The sequence below is a fragment of the Oncorhynchus tshawytscha genome, linkage group LG10, assembly GCF_018296145.1.
Source record: "Oncorhynchus tshawytscha isolate Ot180627B linkage group LG10, Otsh_v2.0, whole genome shotgun sequence".
Lineage (NCBI taxonomy): Eukaryota > Metazoa > Chordata > Actinopteri > Salmoniformes > Salmonidae > Oncorhynchus > Oncorhynchus tshawytscha.
In genome coordinates, this window is record NC_056438.1 from 28,568,628 (window position 1) to 28,592,396 (window position 23,769).

The 23,769-nt window shown below is 43.1% G+C and overlaps 1 protein-coding gene across 5 annotated transcripts in view; it reads right to left on the reverse strand.

The window, feature by feature from the left end:
* Window positions 1-23,769, reverse strand: part of LOC112261015 (neurexin-2-like) — a 935,354-nt gene that overhangs the window by 750,902 nt on the left and 160,683 nt on the right. For all 5 annotated transcript variants that reach the window (XM_042328452.1, XM_042328453.1, XM_042328454.1 and 2 more), the window contains exon 3: window positions 19,593-19,613. In XM_042328452.1, coding sequence (XP_042184386.1) covers window positions 19,593-19,613 — 21 coding nt within the window. The remainder of the gene's footprint in view (window positions 1-19,592; window positions 19,614-23,769) is intronic.

Genomic DNA, 23,769 nt, shown 5'->3' on the forward strand with positions numbered 1-23,769 from the left:
TTCAGCAGAGCTGCCTGGCTGGCCTCTTAGCTATGCCTTTACATTAAACATTCACAGACAGAGAAAGAGAGGGGCGTGGTGTCTCTCTAGTAATATTATCTCACACAAAGTGCAATACTTCAGAATGCTGCCACATGTTCAGTTTTTTTTTTTGCAGGACTAAAAAGACATGGTTTTGAATATCTTGCTGAAAATGACCTAAATTGTTCATCAGAGCACAACCCCCCCCACCATTGTGGGTGTCTGAAAAAGCTGATCTGGTGGTGGGACACACACACACACACACACCCCTACCTGATTACTAAGCAGGAATAACTAATGCTCATTGAGGGAATGCAATAGTATTTATTTTAAAAGCCATTACGTAAGGTAATGAAGTCAGGCCCTCTAGGGGCTGGTTGTTCACCACCGGATTACTGTTTACTCCACAATGAAAGTTTGCTGAGATTTGGGCCTTGTTAAAAACCCACTAGTTATTCAGGGGAGGAAGTAGGTGAAAAGTGTGGGGGGGGGGGATAACTCACAGTGAGTCGACAAATGAACTAAATGAGCAAAAATGGTTTCCTAATATGGATGGCTACCTAATTAGGACTGGGTCCTGTTGCACCGAATAAACCCCCATCTCAAACGTTATCCTTAATAAGAGATTTGAACAGCAGAGAAGCACGCATCGAGTATTTCATCTATTTTATCCAAACACTTGTGTTCACTGCAAGTGCTGCCGATCTGCCACATCGTCTTACACGTTACACATAATGCTGTGTGTCTTTGGGTATCGTTATGTTCAGCCCACTGTCTTTCTCGCTGTGTTCTACATTCATAACCAGGGGCTGAAATCTTCAAGTAACAACGCTGAGTCATTGAGACATAATGTCAGCGGGAAGAGAACTGAACCACTAACTCGGAGTTAGGTTCTTTTTCCCCCGTGTAGCTCAAAGGTTAGAAGGCAGGTAGGCTGTCATAGGGAACACCCGCAGGGTGTGATGCTTTAGCATGGCAGCCACGTCTGGCAACTTTGACAACTAATTTGCCCTAACATTTTAACGAAAAGGTCAGACAATCTTCTCCCCAGGATCATGAATAGTGGATAGGGCTCAGAAAGGTTTGGAGAACCACTGAATAAGGCAGGTGTAAGAGGCTTTTCATTCACTGCTATAGGGTTGTGGGAGTGGAGGGAACACTTGTCAATGTCCAGTTGGGACTCCTGCAGAATCTCTCTAAATCAATGATGTTTAAACCCAGTGTCTTCAGAAAAGGCTATTTTCTCAGAGAAACGTAAGGAAAGAAACGTCTAGAATAATCTTCTGTCAAACCCAGGTAACAGTAGTAAAATTGTATTTCTTCTCAATAATTGTAGGCTAAACAACTGCAACAGAATGTGTTGTTTGTGCCTTCATTTAGCGCCGAGACTTTACTTGATACGTCCCTTTTGTTAGTACAATATCATTGATAATTGAGAACATGGCTGCTGTGGGAGAAGCTACAGTGTCCTGCTCTGAGAAGTGTAGCTTGCCACCTGTTTGTAGTGAGGACCTGGACAGAATGTGGGGGATAGCCCTTAGACACACAGATTCCAATAGCACCAGGAGTCAACCATAGTTTTAACTGATAAATTGAAGGGCCTAAGGTTCTTGAAAAATATCTAGTGAGTATATTTTAGCACTTAAAGCCACTCCGATGAAATGTCAAAATAGAGCACGAAAAATGCTCTTACAAATGCTCTACAAATTGAAAGACAACCACATTACCCGCACACGTCCAGTGTCCATGTTGAGAAGCCTTGATAGGGTTAGAGAGTCTTGAAGCCTGTAGCTTCTCGATGAACTTACTTTACCAGGAGACTGTGTACTGTATCTCCACATCCAAAACATCCAATGCCCAGCAGGCTCTCTGCCTAGATGGACACGTATGTGTGACATGCACTTGTTCAATTAAAGCCGTGGGGGAGAGTCCTAAACCCGTTTATTATCTTCTGCCTGGACGACATTGATCAAGCCGCCGAGGTCAACTGTTCACAGTGTGGCGTGACAGCTTCATCCGCTCCCTACACAACTCCCCACGACACACTTCTGTGTTCCACACAACATTCTATAGCATTCTATAGGGTCAGAAGCATTTTTCCACCACACATCAGCAGAAAGAGGGCCAACCAAGGGAAGTGGGGTTCTGAGTTGAGTTATCGGAGATTCACTGGTCTTCTATCGGGTCCAGAAAACAACCAGTTGGTTTAATGCCTGTTTTAGACTTCCTTGTAAGACAAACTCCATGGGAGACAATATAAAAGGCCAGACACACTGCGATACTACGTGGCATTTCCATTTTGATTCAATGCCGAAGGAGGAAGTCAACCAATCAATTCTATGGGAAATCCACAGCATGAGATTAAATTGGTGCATGGAATAACAATTATATATCAACAGGAAATGTTTCTGAGCCTACCATCCAACATTTCTAGTATGGTCAAAGTAATGACAGTTATATCACAATCTGGCATATCGCACACACACACACGCACACGCACAAGTATACACGGACAGGGAAAAAGCGGATAGAGCTAATGGTATTAGTTTAGCCCAAGTTTAACAGTCATTAACACTGAATCCTAGTGAAATATCTAGGCCATGTGTGATGCCAGAGAAAACATCCAGCCAGGCTGTAGGTTTGATGTGTTGGATCTATGTATCCGCCTCTGTCTCCCCATCGCCCCCTTCCACACCATCACCCTCTGCCACCCCGTCTTCCCATCTCCCCCTGCCACCCCGTCTTCCCATCTCCCCCTGCCACCCCGTCTTCCCATCTCCCCCTGTCTCCCCCGCCACCAGCTGCAACCCCGTCTTCCCATCTCCCCTGCCACCCCGTCTCACTCTGCCACCCTGTCTCCCCCGCCACCAGCTGCAACCCCATCTTCCCATCTCCCCCTGCCACCCCTTGTCTCCCCTTGCCACCCTTGTCTCCCCCTGCCACCCTCTGCCACCCCGTCTCCCCTTCCACCCCATCTCCCCTCTGCCACCCCGTCTCCCCATCTCCCTCTACCACCCCGTCTCCCCCTGCCACCCCTGTCTATCTGCCAACCCTCCCTGTCTCCCCATCTCCCTCTACCACCCCGTCTCCCCCTGCCACCTCTGTCTCTCTGTCTGTCTCTCTCTCCCTCCCTGTCTCCCCATCTCCCTCTACCACCCCGTCTCCCCCTGCCACCCCTGTCTTTCTCTGTCTGTCTCTCTCTCCCTCCCTGTCTCCCCGTCTCCCCTGCCACCCCTGTCTATCTGTCTCTCTCCCTCATCTCCCTCTACCACCCCGTCTCCCCTGCCACCCCTGTCTATCTGTCTCTCTCCCTCCCTGTCTCCCCATCTCCCTCTACCACCCCCTCTCCCCCTGCCACCCTGTCTATCTCTGTCTGTCTCTCTCTCCCTCCCTGTCTCCCCCATCTCCCTCTACCACCCCCTCTCCCCCTGCCACCCCTGTCCCCTGTCTATCTCTGTCTGTCTCTCTCTCCCCCTCCCTGTCTCCCCCATCTCCCTCTACCACCCTGTCTCCCCCTGCCACCCCTGTCTATCTGTCTCTCTCCCTCCCTGTCTCCCCATCTCCCTCTACCACCCCCTCTCCCCCTGCCACCCCTGTCTATCTGTCTCTCTCTCCCTCCCTGTCTCCCCATCTCCATCTACCACCCCCTCTCCCCCTGTCTCCCCCGTCTCCCTCTGTCTCCACCTCTTTTTTTTATTCTACATTATTACAGACCAAGCCCAGCCAAGTGCATACAACACACGGTTCTAGCGATAAGGTTCTAGCGATAATCTCCTTTTCCCCAAAAAAGCGCCCCTTAACGCCTTTGACAAGGAGAGCGATAAATAGCCAGGTGGTTAATGCTATGTGACAGCTGATGGATATAGTTTATTTAGAATGGTGTTTCCTATAAACAGTGATCTGAGCAGCAGACCGAAGTAAACCAAAGGGGAATGGAGGGAAGTCCTAGAAGGGGCCTGTGTCCCAAATAGCATTCTCTTCCCTATGGGCCTTTGTCAAAAGTAGTAGTGCACCACATAGGAAATAGGGTGCCATTTGGGATGCACACAAACCGCTTTCTTTTTAAAGCCATGCAGATTTCCCCTCTGGTCCTCTGAATGGGAGAGTGGATATTTGCTTATTCATTCGATTAATTTACCCAATAGGGGGTAAGTGAGAAAGGTTCTTCAAAGCACCTCCATAATGTCGCTGCTCACATTAACCCCTCATTATAGCAATACTGTCTATGACACCAGTCCATGTTGGAGGGAGGGCATTGACAGTGGTGGGTCATATGTGGGTTGTCAGATGAAAGGGAGACTGTCGCCATTTGTTCGCTTTAGGCAGAATTGAGTCGGTGTATCTGCAGGAGGCAGTGGTGGAAAGAGTTCAAGTAAAGATACTTTAATAGAAAAGGACTCAAGTAAAAATTCCAGTCACCCAGTAAAATACTGTCACGTTCTGACCATAGTTCTTGTGTGTTTTCCTTGTTTTAGTGTTGGTCAGGATGTGAGCTGGGTGGGCATTCTATGTTGTGTGTCTAGTTTCTCTGTTTCTGTGTTTGGTCTGATGTGGTTCTCAATCAGAGGCAGGTGTTAGTCATTGTCTCTGATTGGGAACCATATTTAGGTAGCCTGTTTTGTGTTGGATTTTGTGGGTGATTGTTTCCTGTCTCTGTGTTTTGCACCAGTTAGGGACTGTTTCGTTTTTTTTCCACGGTTTCTTGTTTTGTATATGTATATTGTTCACGTTATCGTCTTTATTAAAGATGTTCAACTATAACCACGCTGCATTTTCGTCCGCCTCTCCTTCCCAGGAAGAAAACCGTAACAAATACTTGGAGTGAAAGTCTAAAAGTATTTGTTTTTAAATTTACTTAAGTACGAAAAGTAAATACAATTTGTTTGTAGGTGACCAAATACTTATTTTCCACCATGATTTGCAAATAAATTCATTAAAAATCCTACAATGTGATTTTCTGGATTTTTTTTCTAATTTTGTCTGTCGAAGTTGAAGTGTACCTATGATGAAAATTACAGGCCTCTCTCATCTTCTTAAGTGGGAGAACTTGCACAATTGGTGGCTGACTAAATACTGTTTTTCCCCACTGTACAAAAGTAAAAGGATGAATCATTTCAAACCAGACAGATAGCCCGGGGCACACTAACACTGAGTCCTAATTTACAAACAAAGCATTTGTGTTTAGTGAGTCCGCCAGATCAGAGTCAGCAGGGAAGACCAGGGATGTTCTTTTGATAAGTGTGTGAATTGGACCATTTTCCTGTCCTGCTAAACATTCAAAATGAAATGATTGCTTTTGGGTGTTAGGGAAAATGTACTGAGTAAAACGTACATTATTATTATCAACGTAGTGAAATAAAATTAAAAGTAGTCAAAAATATAAATACTAAAGTAAAGTACAGATACCCCCAAAAAGTATTTGCACTTAAGTAATATACTTTACATCACCATCAGAAGGGTACGTCTCTGTAGGTGGGTGCACCCACTGCATCAAGACTTTCCTCCCAGCATTTATATGACTGCATACACACATGCATTTAGAACTCCTATGCCAAAAATATTATATATATATATATATATATATATATATATATATATATATATATATATATATATATATATATATATATATATATATATATATATATATATATAATAAAATAAATATCTGTTAAATCTGCAATCAAATTCTACAGATGTAGGATCTTAATTTGATCACTATTTTGTTCTTGAACAAGAAATGAAAACTTGTAATGTATTCGAGGTTTACAAAGGCTTCAAAAGTTTGTCATTTTCACTTTCAAAATGTCAGACTTGATTTGCCCTAACGAAAAATGTATCAACCCCTAAAAAGCATGTGCATTAATTATAATCCATGTAATAATTTGCATTTCCTGTTGATGCAGGATTATTTTCCTGCTGTCGCAAACTGCCTCAAATTCAGATCCTACATCTGTATAGTAACCATGCCGACAAGAACACTGGTAGTCATTTTACAACCATTTTCTTTCCAACACCAGAGACGAGGTCCCTTAAGAAATATTGAATCTGATCTGTGTTTAAGGTCACATCATATTGTATTTGCCCTGCACATTTTCTGGAAATGAATGAAGAGAAAGTGAAGAGGCGGAGGAGGAGGAGAGAGGGAGGAAGGGGAGGAGAAGGCCAAATATCACAATCAACTGCCATAACCAGCAGGATCCCTGAAGAATATTCCCCCATTTTACAACGGAGGGAGGGAGGCCCTGAATGGTGCCAAAAACGTTGACTCACTCAAGTGTTACTCTTTTTCCATTATGAAATGGAGGGATAGATGGGGGGGGAGATGAAAGAGAATAGCTTTATTCCCATTTCCTCCTCTGGTTCAGGCCCATTCGTCTGGATGGCCTATTGATCTCCATTTTACCAGCCCATTTCCCTGAACGCCTCCGCCTGTGTTTCTCTGTTTCACTGCAGCCGCCCATACGTAACTGTGCCGCTAGCTAAATAAACGAGGAGAATATTGTACTGTGTGGGTATACAGCAAGTAATTCCAGTCCAGCATCTGGCCTGTATGACTAGGCTGAAAACAACCAAACACTGTCCAAGGGAAAAGGCAAACAATGCTATTGCATTTCCTTAAATTGAATATTTACCCATTTCCTGTGTATTCCTGTGCAGAAGCTAAGTGAAATTCTGAGAAGAACTCGGTTGTACTTAACAGTCACAGAGTAGAGGAGCTCTTTCTCTCACTCTTATTTCGAGGCTGTATGAGGAGCGAGAGCGGACTTGATGGGCGCAGATACTGTAGACACACAGAAACCACACACATACAAACAATCCTAGACTGCACACCCCATACACACCCCATACACACCCCATACACACCCCATACACCGGTGAAGGAGGAGAAGAGACCAAACGCCAGTGGCCTTATCTCGAACCAGTGGCTTTTAGCAGCCCGGTAGAGAGGGGCCCATTTTTAGTTCCGTAACACTGCCATTTAGTGTGTAAGAGATGGCTATTCTCTCTCTCTGGGTCGAGCCCAAGTGTAATCTCTCCATGTGTCACATGGCCAGGCAAAGGGATACCGGTCCATGGCATTTCACATTTTCCAAAAAGTACACAGGTAGGGCACACGCACAAAGAGTAGCTCACCTTTCCCCACATTGGAAAGACTAGGGAAAAAGGGGGCAAAAAGTGCTTTCCTATATTATGAAGTCAATGCATAAGAAACGGGGGCAAAAAGAAACAGAAGAACAAGAAATTAAAAAGTGGCAAGCCTTGACTGACTGAAGGCAGGCTGTCTTCTTTCGTCTTGAACCATGGACAGACAAATCTGGTTATGGACGTGACGTGACAAGGAGTGTCAGGCAGAAAATAGGAAAGTGTCAGCGCCCCTCAAAGCGCTCGCAAAATAGACGTGCACACGCCAAGCCACTCAAAATATGCTTTAAGGATTTGCCTCGCGCCTCGCCAGACAAAAGACGACCAATTTAGGCCTGTCCTGTTGTGAAGGCTGCGTCACCCTCTTAAGAGCACAGACACCCTTTTGATGGCTACATTTCAATGGAGTTGCACAAGAACATAAAAGCATAGCTGTAATGGCCTCTGATGCTTTATGTTCTACTTAATAGCTACACTGATTGCTTCTTTGATGATATTTTCAATCATCCAAAGACAGTAAAAGTACATATGAAATTGCACACTGAATTGTACCTCCTTTTAGAGAGTATATAATATCCCATGTCGGTTAGATGAGAGGATGTTAGAGTGGGCACCGGATAATGCACAGATCATTTTGATAGAGCAACGTCATTTCTGTGTGTGAACCGTGTGGGTTAAGAACAGAGTTAAGTGAAAGTCCTTGTGTGACTTACTGAACTCTGGTTTACTTGAACGAGTGTGTCATGGACGTTATGTGTGGGTATTGTTTGGGACAATGTCCACCGTAGCTTAATCAAGGCTTGTCTAGGCATTCATCTAAAAGACCATGGAGTTGTATTGCGAACACTACCAGACACTATTATAAATGGTTGAATATGACCTATACGATCATATTTCATACACGACCTGATCAAAAGTATGTGGACACCTGCTTGTCGAACATCTCATTCCAAAGATCATGGAAATGAATATGGAGTTTGTCCCCCCTTTGCTGCTGGAACAGCCTCCACTCTTCTGGGAAGGCTTTCCACGAGATGACTAGCTACCATTCAGTCCTAAGAGCATTAGTGTTGTCGGGCACTGATGTTGGGCGATTAGGCCTGGCTTGCAGTTGGCGCTCCAATTCATCCCAAAAGTGTTCGATTGGGTTGAGGTCAGGGATGTGTGCAGGCCAGTCAAGCTCTTCCACACCAATCTCGACAAACCATGTCTGTATGGATCTTGGTTCTGTGCACGGGGGCAATGTCATTCTGAAACAGGAAAGGGCCTTCATCAAATTGCTACAAAGTTGGAAGCACTGAATTGTCTAGAATATCATTGTATGCTGTAGCGTTAAGATTTCTCTTCACTGGAACTAAGGGGCTTAGCTCAAACCATGAAAAACAGCCACAGACCATTATGCTTCCTCCACCAAACCATACAGCACTATGCATTGTGGCAGGTAGCGTTCTCCTTGCATCAGTCAAATTAGTCCGTCGGACTGCCAGATGGTAAAGCAAGATTCATCACTCCAGAGAATGCATTTTCACTACTCAAGAGTCCAATGGCAGCAGGCTTTACACCACTCCAGCCGACAATTGGCATTGCGCATGATGATCTTAGGCTTGTGTGAGGCTGCTCGGCCATGGAAACCCATTTCCTGAAGCTCCCGACGAACAGTTCTTGTACTGACGTTGCTTCCAGAGGCAGTTTGGAACTCTGAAGTGAGTGTTGCAACTGAGAACAGACAATTGTTACGCGCTTCGTGCTTCAGCACTCGGTGGTCCCATTCAGTGAGCTTGTGTGGCGTACCACTTCGCAGCTGAGCCGTTGTTGCTCCTAGACGTTTCCACATCATAATAACAGCACTTACAGTTGACCGGGGCAGCTCTAGCAGGGCAGAAATGTGATGAACTGACTTGTTGGAAAGGTGTCATCCTATGACGGTGCCACATTGAAAGTCACTGATCTCATCATTAAGGCCATTCTACAGCTAATGTTTAGGGTCACATAGAAATGTCCTTGTTTTTTAAAGAAAAGCCAATTTTCTGTCCATTAAAATAACATTAAATTGATCAAAAATACATTGTAAATGTTGTAAATGACTATTGTAGCTGGAAACTGACAATTTTTTATTGGAATATCAACATAGACATACAGATGCCCATTATCAGCAACCATCACTCCTTTGTTCCAATGGCACGTATTGTTAACTAATCCAAGTTTATAATTTTAAAAGTCTAATTGATCATTAGAAAACCCTTTTGTAATTATGTTAGCACAGCTGAAAACTGTTGTCCTGATTAAAGAAGCAGTAAAACTGGCCTTCTTTAGACTAGCTGAGTATCTGGTGCATCAGCATTTGTGGGTTCGATTACAGGCTCAAAATGACCAGAAACAAAGACATTTCTTCTGAAACTAGTCAGTCTATTCTTGTTCTGAGAAATGAAGGCTATTCCATGTGAGAAATTGCCATGAAACTGAATATCTCGTACTGAAGATCTCGTACAACACTGTGTACTACTCCCTTCACAGAACAGCACAAACTGTCTCTTACCAGAATAGAAAGAGGAGTGGGAGGCTCCGGTGCACAACTGAGCAAGAGGACAAGTACATTAGAGTGTCTCGTTTGAGAAACAGACGCCTCACAAGTCCTCAACTGGCAGCTTCATTAAATAGTACCCACATAACACCAGTCTCAATGTCAACAGTGAAAAGGCGACTCCAGAATTACTATCCTTCTAGGCAGAGTTCCTCTGTCTCTGTGTCTGTGTTTGCCCATCTTCATCTTTTCTTTTTATTAGCCAGTCTGAGATATGGCTTTTTCTTTGCAACTCTGCCTAGAAGGCCATTTTGAGGTTATAATCGAACCTACAAATGCTGATGCTCCAGATACTCAACTAGTCTATATATATAGTGTACTTAGGCTACACGTCATATTCCACATACCTAATATTGTGCTCCATCAGATAGATTACACACTACATGACCTAACTCAGCAAAATCTTTAGCATTTTTGCATGTTGCGTTTATATTTTTGTTCAGTATATACACACACACACACACACACATATATACACACACATACATACATACATACATACATACATACATACATACATACATACATACATACATACATACATACATACATACACACGAGGTCGCCCGATTATGATTTTTCAACGCTGATACCGATACCGATTATTGGAGGACCAAAAAAGCCGATACCGATTAATCGGCCAATTTTTTTAAAAAGATGCATTTGTAATAATGACAATTACAACAATACTGAACGAACACTTATTTTAACTTAATATAATACATCAATAAAATCAATTGTGAATGAAACATGTTCAATTTGGTTTAAATAATGCAAAAACAAAGTGTAAAAGTGCAATATGTGCCATGTAAGAAAGCTAACGTTTAAGTTCCTTGCTCAGAACAAGAGAACATACGAAAGCTGGTGGTTCCTTTTAATATGAGTCTTCAATATTCCCAGGTAAAAAGTTTTAGGTTGTAGTTATTATAGGAATTATAGGACTATTTCTCTCTATACCAATTGTATTTCATTAACCTTTGACTATTGGATGTTCTTATAGGCACGTTAGTATTGCCAGTGTAACAGTATAGCTTCCGTGCCTCTCCTCGCTCCTCCCTGGGCTCGAACCAGGAACACAACGACAACAGCCACCCTCGAAGCAGCGTTACCCATGCAGAGCAAGGGGAACAACCACTCCAAGTCTCAGAGCGAGTGACGTTTGAAACGCTATTAGCGTGCACCCCGCTAACTAGCTAGCCATTTCACATCGGTTACACCAGCCGAATCTCAGGAGTTGATAGGCTTGAAGTCATAAATAGCTCAATGCTTGACGCACAACGAAGAGCTGCTGGCAAAACGCACGAAAGTGCTGTTTGAATTAATGCTTACAAGCCTGCTGCTGCCTACCACCGCTCAGTCAGACTGCTCTATCAAATCAGAGACTTAGTTATAACATAATAACACACAGAAATATGAGCCTTAGGTCATTAATATGGTAGAGCCCGGAAACTATCATCTCGAAAACAAGACGTTTATTCTTTCAGTGAAATACGGAACCGTTCCGTATTTTATCTAAGGAGTGGCATCCATGAGTCTAAATATTCCTGTTACATTGCACAACCTTCAATGTTATTCTGTCACATTAGGTGGCCCAAAATGTTGCATATACACTGACTCTGGCAATGAACGCAAGAGAAGTGACACAATTTCACCTGGTTAATATTGCCTGCTTACCTGGATTTCTTTTAGCTAAATATGCAGGTTTAAAAATATATACTTCGGTATATTGATTTTAAGGAAGGCATTGAGGTTCATGGTTAGGTACACATTGGAGCAACGATACGCACCGCATCGATTATATGCAACGCAGGACACACTAGATAAACTAGTAATATCATCAACCATGTGTAGTTAACTAGTGATTATGATTGATTGATTGCTTGTTTTTTTTAGATAAGTTTAATGCTAGCTAGCAACTTACCTTGCCTTACTGCATTCGCTTAACAGGCAGTCTCCTCGTGGAGTGCAATGAGAGGCAGGTGGTTAGAGCATTGGACAGGTTAACTAAGGTTGCAAGATTGAATCCCCCGAGCTGACAAGGTGAAAATCTGTCGTTCTGCCCCTGAACGAGGCAGTTAACCCACCGTTCCTAGGCCGTCATTGAAAGTAAGAATGTGTTCTTAACTGACTTGCCTAGTTAAATAAAGATTAAATAAAGTTTTTTATTTTTATTTTAAATAATACCGATTTCCGATTGTTATGAAAACTTGAAATCGGCCCTAATTAATCGGCCATTCCGATTAATCGGTCGACATTGCTCATTCTGATACGGCTCATTCTGCATTTTTTACTTTCTTAAAAACGTTTTGTATTATATGTGTACAGACTTGTATTGCTAGATGTTACTGCACTGTCGGAGCTAAATAACACAAGCGTTTCACTGCACATGCAATAACATCCGCAAATCTGTGTACGAGACCAATAAACTTTGATTTGATTTAGACTCAGATTGAGAACCACCTCCTCTCCTCTCTCCTGAAGTGCTGTCTGCCCCGTCCAGATTGCCTCCTTCAACTCAATAAAGGAGAAATCCACATCCCCCTATAGAGGCGTCCCTCTTAAGCCTCTTAGCAACAACCGAAGAGTTTATCTGCTAGACCAGAGAGGGAACGAAGGAGAGAGGGAGGTAGGGAGGAAAGAAAAGGGAAAGGCAACATATTGGGAGAGCAAAGTGTGAAGAAAGGGTAGGAATATAGATAGACGAGAGGGGGGGGACACTGGAAGATAAATGAAATTGGAACAGAGTGTGAGTGAGTGAGTGAGTGAGTGAGTGAGTGAGTGAGTGAGTGAGTGAGTGAGTGAGTGAGTGAGTGAGAATGAATTACGGGTTTTGTATTCCTGACGGGGCATAAATTAAATGAGGGAAGACGGCAAAATGAAAGACAAAGCAATATCAACTCCAAATGCCCAATAACCCCTGGTCCTCAGGGAGATACTTAAAGACCATGTGCATTTTTTCCCCTTTCACTTCAAAACCACCAAAACACGACGAATGATGAGCAACAAATTTCCATTTGAATACACTCAGGGGAGGGGAGACTTGGGGATTGAAACGAAATCCCTCCAAAAGCAGAGCCAATTCAAGCAGAGCATTTCCATTGTCTTAAATAGCTGGAAGTATATGTATAGGGAATAGCACAAATACTATTTGAGAACAGTTAGAATCACATAATTAACACCTTCAGGAAATCATGGCAAATTGGAGAAAGATTGAGGTGTTATGCACTATTCTTTAATTGAATTTCTAGGGTATTAATCACTTTGTTTCGATTAAATGTGTCACCTGCTTCCATTATCACTATTTGCAAGTGAACAAGATGAAGTACCTGAGATAGATGTAGCCTATAATGTATTCCAATGATACTGATCCAACAGGCAGGCACACACATGACCGGCGGCCATCTTAGCACAGGGTGGGCATCCGTCTGAGTGGCAAGGCTGCTGGACCGAGAGCCAGTGAACCCAACTCCTATTCAACATCAACTGGATCCGGGGACAATTTTACAATTCATGGACCTTGAACTGCCAAAGTCACAATTCATGGACATCATAATGTAGCGTTTAAGGCCACACACACACACACACACACACACACACACACACACACGTTGAAATGGTCACATTTAGAATTGCTGCTCACAAGTAGAATGCCAACTCCTCAGCCTTTTGACTGTGTTACCACAAAAGCAGAGTGTGTGTGTGTGTGTGTGCCTGTGTGTGTGAAGGGGGAATTAGGCGCCTGTGAGAATGGGCATGGGTTTACTTTGCTCTTCCAGGACAACAGCACTGTTAATCTCAAGGCAGCATCTGGGGTAGTCGATGGAGGGTAAAGAGTAGCACATCAATGCCTCCCTCCAAAAGGCTCTGCAGCAATTCAGCGTTACAGCGGGACGCCATTCAGGTCTAATTCTCCTGCTCTTTTCCGAGGCGGAGGGAGAGATACTGTCTGTAACTGGGTTTGTTGGCTTTAATTGTTTTCAAATCCTTCTAAATGAAAGCAGCCTGGCGAAATGACAATGTAAGAAAACCAATATCACTGTAGGGAACAAAGGGAATGTGCCATAAACACGATGAAAAAGATCTAAGCGTCTTGGTAGGCTTTTCAGATTAGACAGAGTAGAAGAATGGTGGTGGTAATCATACTGGAACGGTACATGATACAGTATCATCATTTTACTGTTGTTTGAATCAACCGTTTTGAGATACAGCCAATAGCACCCGTAAAACCTCAAGCTATTTTTTCCCATAGGGGATTTTAGAAACACTTCAAATAGGGGCTGTGTTTCGTGTGGGCTTACCCTGGCGTGGCGTTTTGATAACCGTGTAAATCTCTCTAGGACAAGGTGACTTTTGTCAATATATTCACCTGTATTTACTCCCCAAAAATGAAATGCTAATTAGCTGCTAATGTAACTACATATGCCATGAAGATAAAGGTAAGAATCTCTGGATTAACTATATAATGTTAGCTAAATGTAGTAATGAATACATTGGCTACATTTTGTTAAATTGACAATTCTGTGAACTGTTCTAAATTGACACAATACCTGTTAGCAAAAGGTAGAGACAACGTGCAGGAGTTTTGTATGATGTCTACTTAGATGCTAATTAGCATTTTAGAATCTGAGTAACGAGAGCCGAATATATTGTCAAAAGTCACAATGTTCTAGAGAGATTTATATGGGTATCAAAATGTCACGCCAGCAAAAGCCTACACGAAACACAGCCCTTATTTTAAGTGTTTCTAAAATCCCCTATTGGAAAAATGAATGGTGGAAAAACAATTGGAACCGTTTCCCTGTTTGACAGCTAGGTTTTATGGGTATTATGACACCTCCACTGTGGGGCTCTATACCGTGTCATACTCATAAAGACATTCCTCTTTCTCTGTACTCCAAGCACTGAGATTAAATTTGTCATCTTTAGCTTTAATAAATACTTTACTGGATAGACAAAGCTTCAACTCATAGGTAGCTTGGGGAAAAAAAAGTTGGAATATAAATACATGTAAATATATAATCTTGGACAAGACATAATTCTCAGAAAATTTGAACAACACTAATATTCAAATGTAGGTTAATGCCCTTCTGACATCAGTACCTTAATATTCTCTTGTGTACTGTGTTTACGTCACTGTACCCTCACGGTAGACATATCTAGGAAACATTGGAGTTTCTGTCCAATTTTTATATATTTTCTCTGCAATAAGTACAAAATCCATAATCTGGTTTGGATCATCCAGACTGATCTCCCATAACTACAGTACAGTCCCCACTCAACCTATAATCCCATATCTCCACCAAACATCAAACTCCTATTTTGTTGCTGCATTTATTTTTCTTCCAAAGCTTATAGATTAACTCTGGGCCTGGATGTCCCAGAAAATAAAATATCATTAGCTTTAATCAAATTGATTAAGATCAGATAGTGTATTGGGATCTGCTTGGCACGTTCCTCAGCTCCAAACAGATAACAGGGGAACTTGTCTCTACAATTGCATCCTAGCTGTGGATTTACTGTGATTCTGTATGACTTGAACGGTCTCTGTCTCAATGTGTGTTTGGCTTTGTCTGACAAATGGGCATACTATGGCATGATGCTCAGAAAATAAACAACAGAGATGTATAAAAGCAGAAATGCAAATGTATACGATTTCTTCAGCATTCAAATTAGAGCATGTCTGCTCTATATTACATATTAATGGTCTTCCTGAGGTGAATACCGGCCCACTTGTAATGGCAGGGTAGTGGGTTTGATTCCCAGGACCACGCATACAGTATCAGTCAAAGTTTGGACACACCTATTCATTCAATTTTTTAAAACGTTTTTTAACTATTTTCTACATTGTACAATAATAGTGAAGACATCAAAACAATGAAATAACACATATGGAATCATGTTGGGTCATTTTCCTGTTGAAAAACAAATGATAGTCCCACTAAGCGCAAACCAGATGGGATAGCGTGATGCTGCAGAATACTGTGATAGCCATGCTGGTTAAGTGTGCCTTGAATTCTAAATAAATCACTGACAGTGTCACCAGCAAAGCAACCCCAAACCATAACACCTCCTCCTCCATGCTTCACGGTGGGAACCACACATGCGGAGAGCATCTGTTAACGTACTACGCGTCTCAAAAAGACACGGCGGTTGGAACCAAAAATCTGCAATTTGGACTCATCAGACCAAAGGACAGATTTCCACCAGTCTAAAGTCCATTGCTTGTGTTTCTTGGCCCAAGCAAGTCTCTTCTTATTATTGGTGTCCTTTAGTAGTGGTTTCTTTGCAGCAAATTGACCATGAAGCCCTGATTCACACAGTCTCCTCTGAACAGTTGAGATGTGAGATGTGTCTGTTACTTCAACTCAGTGAAGCATTTATTTGGGCTGCAATTTCTGAGGCTGGTAACACTAATGAACTTTTCCTCTGCAGAAGAGGTAACTCTGGGTCTTCCTTTCCTGTGGCGGTCCTCATGAGTGCCAGTTTCATCATAGCGCTTGATGGTTTTTGCAACTGCACTTGAAGAAACTTAAATTCTTGACATTTTCCAGATTGACTGACCTTCATGTCTTAAAGTAATGATGGACTGTCATTTCTCTTTGCTTATTTGAGCTGTTCTTGCCATAATATGGACGGTGTCTCACAAATTAATTTTTAACAAGGCATACCTGTTCATTGAAATGCACCTCATGAAGCTGGTTGAGAGAATGCCAAGAGTGTGCAAAGCTGTCATCAAGGCAAAAGGTGGCTACTTTGAAGAATCTCAAATATAAAATACATTTTGATGTGTTAAACACTTTTTTGCCTTCTACATGATTCCATGTGTTACTTTATAGTCGTGATGTCTTCACTATTATTCTACAATGTAGAAAATAGTAAAAATAAAGAAAAACCCTGGAATGAGTAGGTGTGTCCAAACATTTGAATGGTACAGTACGTCAAATGTATGCCGGCTTTGACTGTAAGTCACTTCTGATAAAAGTGTCTGCTATATGACATATATATTATATTACTGTGACTGTTTTAAGTGTATATATACACAGGATGGTTTTTATTGAATTATTTCCGTAAGTGAGGTACTTCCTCTGCCAAACCCAGGAAAAGGTGGGTTGTGGGGGTTGGCTTAGCAGTGAAAACGGGTCAGTGTACACCGCAGATCATCAATCGTTGCCCCCACTGTCTGCCAGAGCAGCTGACCAACCAACCAACAGGGTTCCAGGGGCACCTCGGTCCCCCGGACTTTCAAGGTCTTCCTGTATCATCAATCTCCAGCAACCTTTGAATGCACAATCACTGTCACTAATTGGAGATAGTGGCGGACCACAGCACTAAAAATAGGACAAAAACCTAGGAGCAAAGTGGATTCTGGCTTCCAGGCAACGAATGAGACGATGAACCATTAGATATCTACCTAAAGTATCCGTGTCCTCCTCATACACAATACACGTCTCTGAGGGTACTTACAGTATTCACTTCTTAATTAAAACACCATGACTTGGGAAAACACAAATACCCATTACTTGGGGTCAGAGTTCAGACTTTAGAATTTTAATGTGTACCTTATTACTGCTATTTGAAAAAGAAAACATTGGTAGCTCTGAACAAATAGACAACCCCGGAGCATTTTTTGGCATTAAAATCCCCACTGCTTGTGCAAATGCTTTGTAAACCCAGGGGTACTACAGCCACAAGCCTGCAGATTAGAATCGCCTTTATATTAGCCAATAGCTTTGCATCTGGGACACACCTAGGACATCAGACAAGGGCAATTTTCACATTTAAATCGCCCAAAAGCATCCATAATAAAAAAGTAAGCCAATTATCCCTAGACCAATACAAAATGTCTGCACGGTCCAAAATCTGTAAAAGAATATATATATAACTCTAAGGAGCATGTGGAATGACAAGACCAAATTTAAAATCCCTACCCTGTGGCATTCCATTCCTAGCTAGTCTCTTAGCTGTAAAAACTCGGGACTGCTGTTCGCTTAATCACTGAAGTGGGACTTTACTGTCTCTGTTGGCTATGATGTCTGATGAATGTTAATGGGTACCCAGGCCCCCCCATGGCCCTCTGGCTGGTTGGCTGGGCCCTCTGCTACTCTCCTGATTCCTCTCTGAGAGGCAGTTGTGGTGGGCAGAGCTCTGCCCCCGGGGCCCTCGGGGAGCTGTGGTAGTCCCTCTGGGGCCGGGGCATGAAACAGACCGCCACACACCATCGCAGCATGGGTCAGCGCTCTGCTCCTCCGCATCAAGATCACCGACACACAAACACACAGCGAGGGAGCTGTCCGCCCCTTCCTAACCCCTTGCACGGTCAGAGAGCGGCCGCACTAGAGTGAGGAGCCGTCAGGGCGCATCAGCCGGGAACATAGGAACGAACGGTCGCAGTCCCTCGTCGTCCGCCGCCACCCTGACATTTTTCCATCAAGGGCTTCAGCGCTTCCGACATGTGACCCAGTCGTCACGGGCGGTTGCCGCCACGCCAAGCAGGCTCGCGCACACGCGCACACACACAGGAAGACAGGCTTGTGATCCTTGGATTTAAAAGCAGCGGGAGAATGTCAGCATCAAACAGGGTCTGTTATACAGCCCTGCTCACTCTGTCTGCATATCAAACCCAGGTCACAAGAGTTCATGGGTTTGTCGGCAACAACTGAGAAAAGACAACCTGAAACATGCAGACATTCTCTCTGATTCCGAGATACAGCAGTGGTATTAAAACAACTGCAGAAACTTTGAGCAGGGTGTGTTTCTATAGCGATTACCCTGCGAACTAACCCCGGCCCGGGAGAGGGGTAATCCATCACGCAGCGTTCCTGATAGTGGGAAACACGGCACCTCCCTCCACTTTCCCTTCCCCATCCCCGTCTCCCAAACCTCGCACTCACAGCATGCGGAGAGTCACGGTCGGATTAGGCTGCCTAGAGTCAAACGCGTCTGGAACGCTGTGTCTGGGGAGCATCGGTAAACGCTTTGCTGCACTACCTCTGTCTGACTGATCCGGTTTATGTTCCTTCATTTCACCCGGTACTGCTGAGGAAAAGACATGCAGGCCCAGACAGACAGGGAGCTAATGCTTATCTTCCTATACATATGTAGGATCTTGATTTGAACCAGTTTGCTACAGCAGGAAAATAATCCTACAGAAACAGGAAATGTAAGGTATTACGTGGATAATAATGTTTGGACATTTTTGAGGGGTAAATATATTTTTCCAACTTTACATTTGCATTTACATTACAAAGTTGCCCTGCAGCAGGGTGATCAAATTGATATCCTACATCTGTACGTTCAGCTGAGCTGTGAGCTGGCCTAGCAACAAGCTCCAGGGGATGATGTAGCCCCAAGGGGCCTGACTGGCAGCCCTGCCTCTTACCCTCTCTCGATAGTGGAGGGAGCTGGAGGGGAACGAGAAACCCTTCCATCCCAACGTCTCATTAGCACCTGATGATATTCATATAGCCCGCTCACTCCCAGGTTCAATCACTCATCACTTTCAGAAGTGCCAACCATTTCACATATAAGAGTACAAAGTACCCACTGAGAATCCATACATATCGATAGATCAAATAAAACTATCAAAAGACGGAAGAAAAGAAGGTGTCTTCGAGAAGAACAGGAAGTGTAACAGAGAAATCACAGCTTTGGTTACATTTTTAAAGCAGTGTAATTTAGGCCCCCGGGAGTCACCATAACCGCAGTCCAACCACACTGATAATGCCCCTCCCAAGAAGGAGGCTACAACAGCATCGTAGAGCAACCAACGTTGACATCCGACATGGACGCCAAAAATCATAGAAGAAGCCATCGTAGGTCTGTAGGAGCAAAACAGTAGCCTTACCTTCGACAGCATACTCTTCTGCTTCATAGAGGCCCAATGAGGACAGGAAGGAGAGAGAGGGAGAGAAAGAGAGAGAAAACAGGTAGATTAGATAAACAGCATCTGACATTATTCCAATGTGCAGATGAATGACATATCCTGATGTTATCCACTGTCACAGAAGAGGTCATTTGCAAGAAGAGAAAACACAATTTGATTTATAATGATCTATCCAGGTCAAATTAAATCCTATCTTCCCCCGTGACTTGAGTTATATTGCTTGAAAAAAAAAACAGCCGAAATGTGAGACTGGGAATCTGAGGCCCTCTTTCAGTGGGATCCATCCATTGTAAGACGATCAACTGCAAACGCATGTCAAATATCACAGTAGGCTCAGGTCTGGTGATGGGAAATTCGATGCAATACCTTAACCACTCTGTTGCAAGAGCAGTGACCCCAGTTACAAGAACCTACCGAACGGAGGCATCTCTCTCCAGTTTCATCATCTAGAGAGAGAGAGTGAAAGAACCCCCCCCCCAGGCTACCATAGACTAGCTCCTTTAATGTCAGCGTGGGGGGAAGAAAACACACTGCTTATCTCGGATCGTCATCATGTATCCACTACAGATGCGTGCAAGGAGCCTCTAGCCTCCTACTGCATCAAAACCTATGGAGAGTTAAATATTGTCATACTTTACTTGAGACTGCTGGGCCCGGGCCTTAGCGACGGTTCATTATATATCATAATCAACATCGTTTTTTTTTTCTTCTGGTACATTGTGTGCTTGTGCTGTCATTTACTATTTATGGGAAACTGTCAAGGATTTTGATTGCGAATTTCCATTTGAGTCAGTGCTATAAGCAGTTAGAACAGTTAGAACAGGGTAAGAGGTCAAACTGGAATAAGGAGTTGGGGAAGTGTCAAAACAAAAGTATGATCCACGTATTTCTCATGTATGTACTCCATGTATAGAGTATGGTGAGCCGACCAGAAAGTGCTGTTTACCGGCGCTTTAAGTATTCAGATTTCATGACGGCGGGCACGGTGGCCATTGAAGAATCTGCAACGCGCCATTCAGGCCCCAGCGTGGTCGCTCAGTGAGTGGCCTTCTGAAAACGAGGTCACTCACTGCTCGTCTCATTCACAAAGTACACGTTCCTCAAAAAAGTCTTTCTTCTGCCTGCATCCAGTATAATAATTGTGACCTGATCCAAACCAATGTTTTCAGTTAGTGGGCTTTCTTTGCTAGACACCAGCTGTCCGACACTGGCTTGATCTGTTCCACAATTATGATACTGTAATGTATGCAGTGTTTCCTATCTACGCAGAGCTTCTTTTCTCAAATGCATCTTTGCTGTGTCATTCAATGATTGGCTGTACATGTATATTTCATTTTCCCATTTTTCTTCTCATAGAATAATATTTCATATACATTGCGAACACAACAAAGAGCCTGGGTGGGTTGGCTGGCAACTCCAGCTTAAAAAGGCAATCGATGCGCGCGTTTGACACCGGAGCAGCCCTTAGACCTCCATCGCCTCACCCTATTGATTCTCCAATTAGAACACCCACAATGCCACTGCAATAGGCTGTAAAGCAGGAAGTCAACAGAGCAAACAAACCCAGACACGGCTAGCAGATCGAGAGCGAGGCATGATTACACATCAGAGATTAAGCCCGGGCCATAAGCTGCGAGGACCTCGTTTGTCAAATGTAATGATTGTTATGATCTCTGGACTTGGGTTCGGTCCTTCCTCCTTCTCCTCCCTCACCCCCTCTTCTGCTCTCATCCCTCTGTTTTGGATGGTTCTTAGCCTTGACTAGACTATCTTTTAGAGACACACTCGGCAAGAGCCTCTGAGTCTGTGTTCAAAGCAGGCAGAGCATGAAAGAGACGGCTCCCTTTTTTCTCGCCAAATCCACGATTCATTTCTCAAGTAATTATGGGGCCTGTCTAAAAATGTTCCTCAGAGATGGTTAATGTGGATTGTATCCCGCTGTCCAAAAGTGGATGGAGCAGTAGGCTTTATTTTTCAAAACGGCAGAGTTAACATTGCTTAGGGAATATCTGGGAATTTGATTTGGGAATGAAAGTGAAGGATCTGACAATAAAAGATGAAGATAGTCATACAAAAGCTCTTACTTTAGGAGGCTGTGTTCCTCCATTGAGAATAGTAAGGGATAAATAAAAAGCCAAGCAGAACATCATTCCTAACACGTCTGCACCGAATACAAATGCATTGTGAGTAGATGAGTCTATGCCCTTTAGGGATTGGACATTCCATTGGATTTTGACTCTATATACGAACATTACATTACAATTTTCAGGTTAGAGACCGTGAGATAGTGTATGTTTTTATGATACCATTCCCACAACACCAGAGCTAGACGCTCTCTCTCCCCAGAGAGGCGATAGGCATGCTCCCTCGAGAGGCCTTCCATCCACCAAACGATTAAGATCATTAATTGACAACAAAAAAAATGCTGTGTTTATGGTCTGTTTTATAGACTCAGGATGACTCGGTGGCTCTCTCGGGCTTTGGAACGAGACTAGAGAACACATTTTGGATTGAACAGGGAAGAAGGGAAACGCTAAGCTGTACAGTATTTATGGAGAATAGAGCAGAAAAACCTACATTTCTCTGCATTTATCCCTTTTGTCCCATTGATATTTTCTGCTAGTCTTGACATAACCAATGCTGCTGTGCCTATATTACCGTGTGTCCCATTAGGTAATGGATACATACTAGCTCAAAGCATTCTGCTCCATTTGCTAATGCCTTGGAATGCTACTTCCTGATGTTGCACATTCACTTTCGGCCAGGGGTAAACACCAGACTGCTGCAACCTGATTGGCTGAATGCGATATGGTGTTTCATAAGGAAAGTATGCATATTTTCCGTGTTTTTTTCTGTCTTCTCGCAATTAAAGAAAGTTGAGGAAGAAATGTAAGCTTTTGCAACATGAACGGAAACATTTTAGGGTACGAACCGGTCGACAGGGGAAATGAGTGTATTGCCAGCTGTATACAATGCATTTGGACAGTGAGATGAAATGACTCAATACCGTCATCTGCCAGCCTTTTGGGCTTTCCTTTTTGATACTTAAATATCTAGTGCTTTATTTCTCCTCCACACTAGCTAAGTTTTCATCCAATTGGTGACAGATTTCCATGTGAATATTCTAAACATTCTATTCATAAAAGCATATGCACATTTTCCCACCCGTGTTTCCATCAAATTGACATGTTGCGGAGAAAAGGCAGTGCATGATGATGTAGCGCACATAAAAATACCTTTTGCGGTTAAATTCCCATGAACCGAAAAAAAAAAAAAAAGTGATTTGATTCGAAAAATACCAGTCAAAATGGGTTTCCAATCGCATTTTCACCTCTACTGATGGTTTTCTCACTGGGGAAAAAAAAGTGTGTTATATAGGTTATATAGTGAGTGTGCCCCATCTGGTATTGGCAAGTGCGGTCTAGCCAACAGCGCAGTCTGCGCTCTGTTGCCTAGAGCACACGTATCGCCTACATGATGAGATTATTATGGACAAAAGAGCAAGGTAAATATTTTTTGTGTAACATCGATTATCAGGTCACCAGAAAAAGACCCTCAATACTTATTGGATGGAACATCAAGCTCACGCACTTTCAACGAGTCGTAGTGGGAGGACCACACAACATGTCATCGTGTGACTCCAAGTTTACTTCAATATGACGGTTATTGATATAAATATTTGCGCATAAAAGCATGTCCACTGACAATTCTCCATGATTCCTTTTACCGACACAAAAAGATCCCACCATGTCTAGGGTATTTTGTTTTGTCGATATTTGGAAAGTTCACCGAAAACATGAATGTTTCCATCAGGCAGTTAAAAAAAATCTGTATCCGACATGTATTTTACTCGAATAAAGATTGGATGAAAACCTGGTTACTAGTAGACATTTGAAATGGGTGAGTCAGAAGGGGACATGGCTAGAACAACAGAGCCCAGACTTGATTTGACAATAGGACTCAATTGAGATCTTTCTTTCTTTTTTCACTCCCCAAGCCAAATTAGTGTGTACAACACCACAAACAAAAAACAAATGCAAAAGGCTAAATTAAATCAGAAAGCTAGACATTGGGCACAAAGTGAACAGAATTCAGAAGCAGGCTGTTAAAAAATAAAATAAACGTCAGCCTAAGAGGG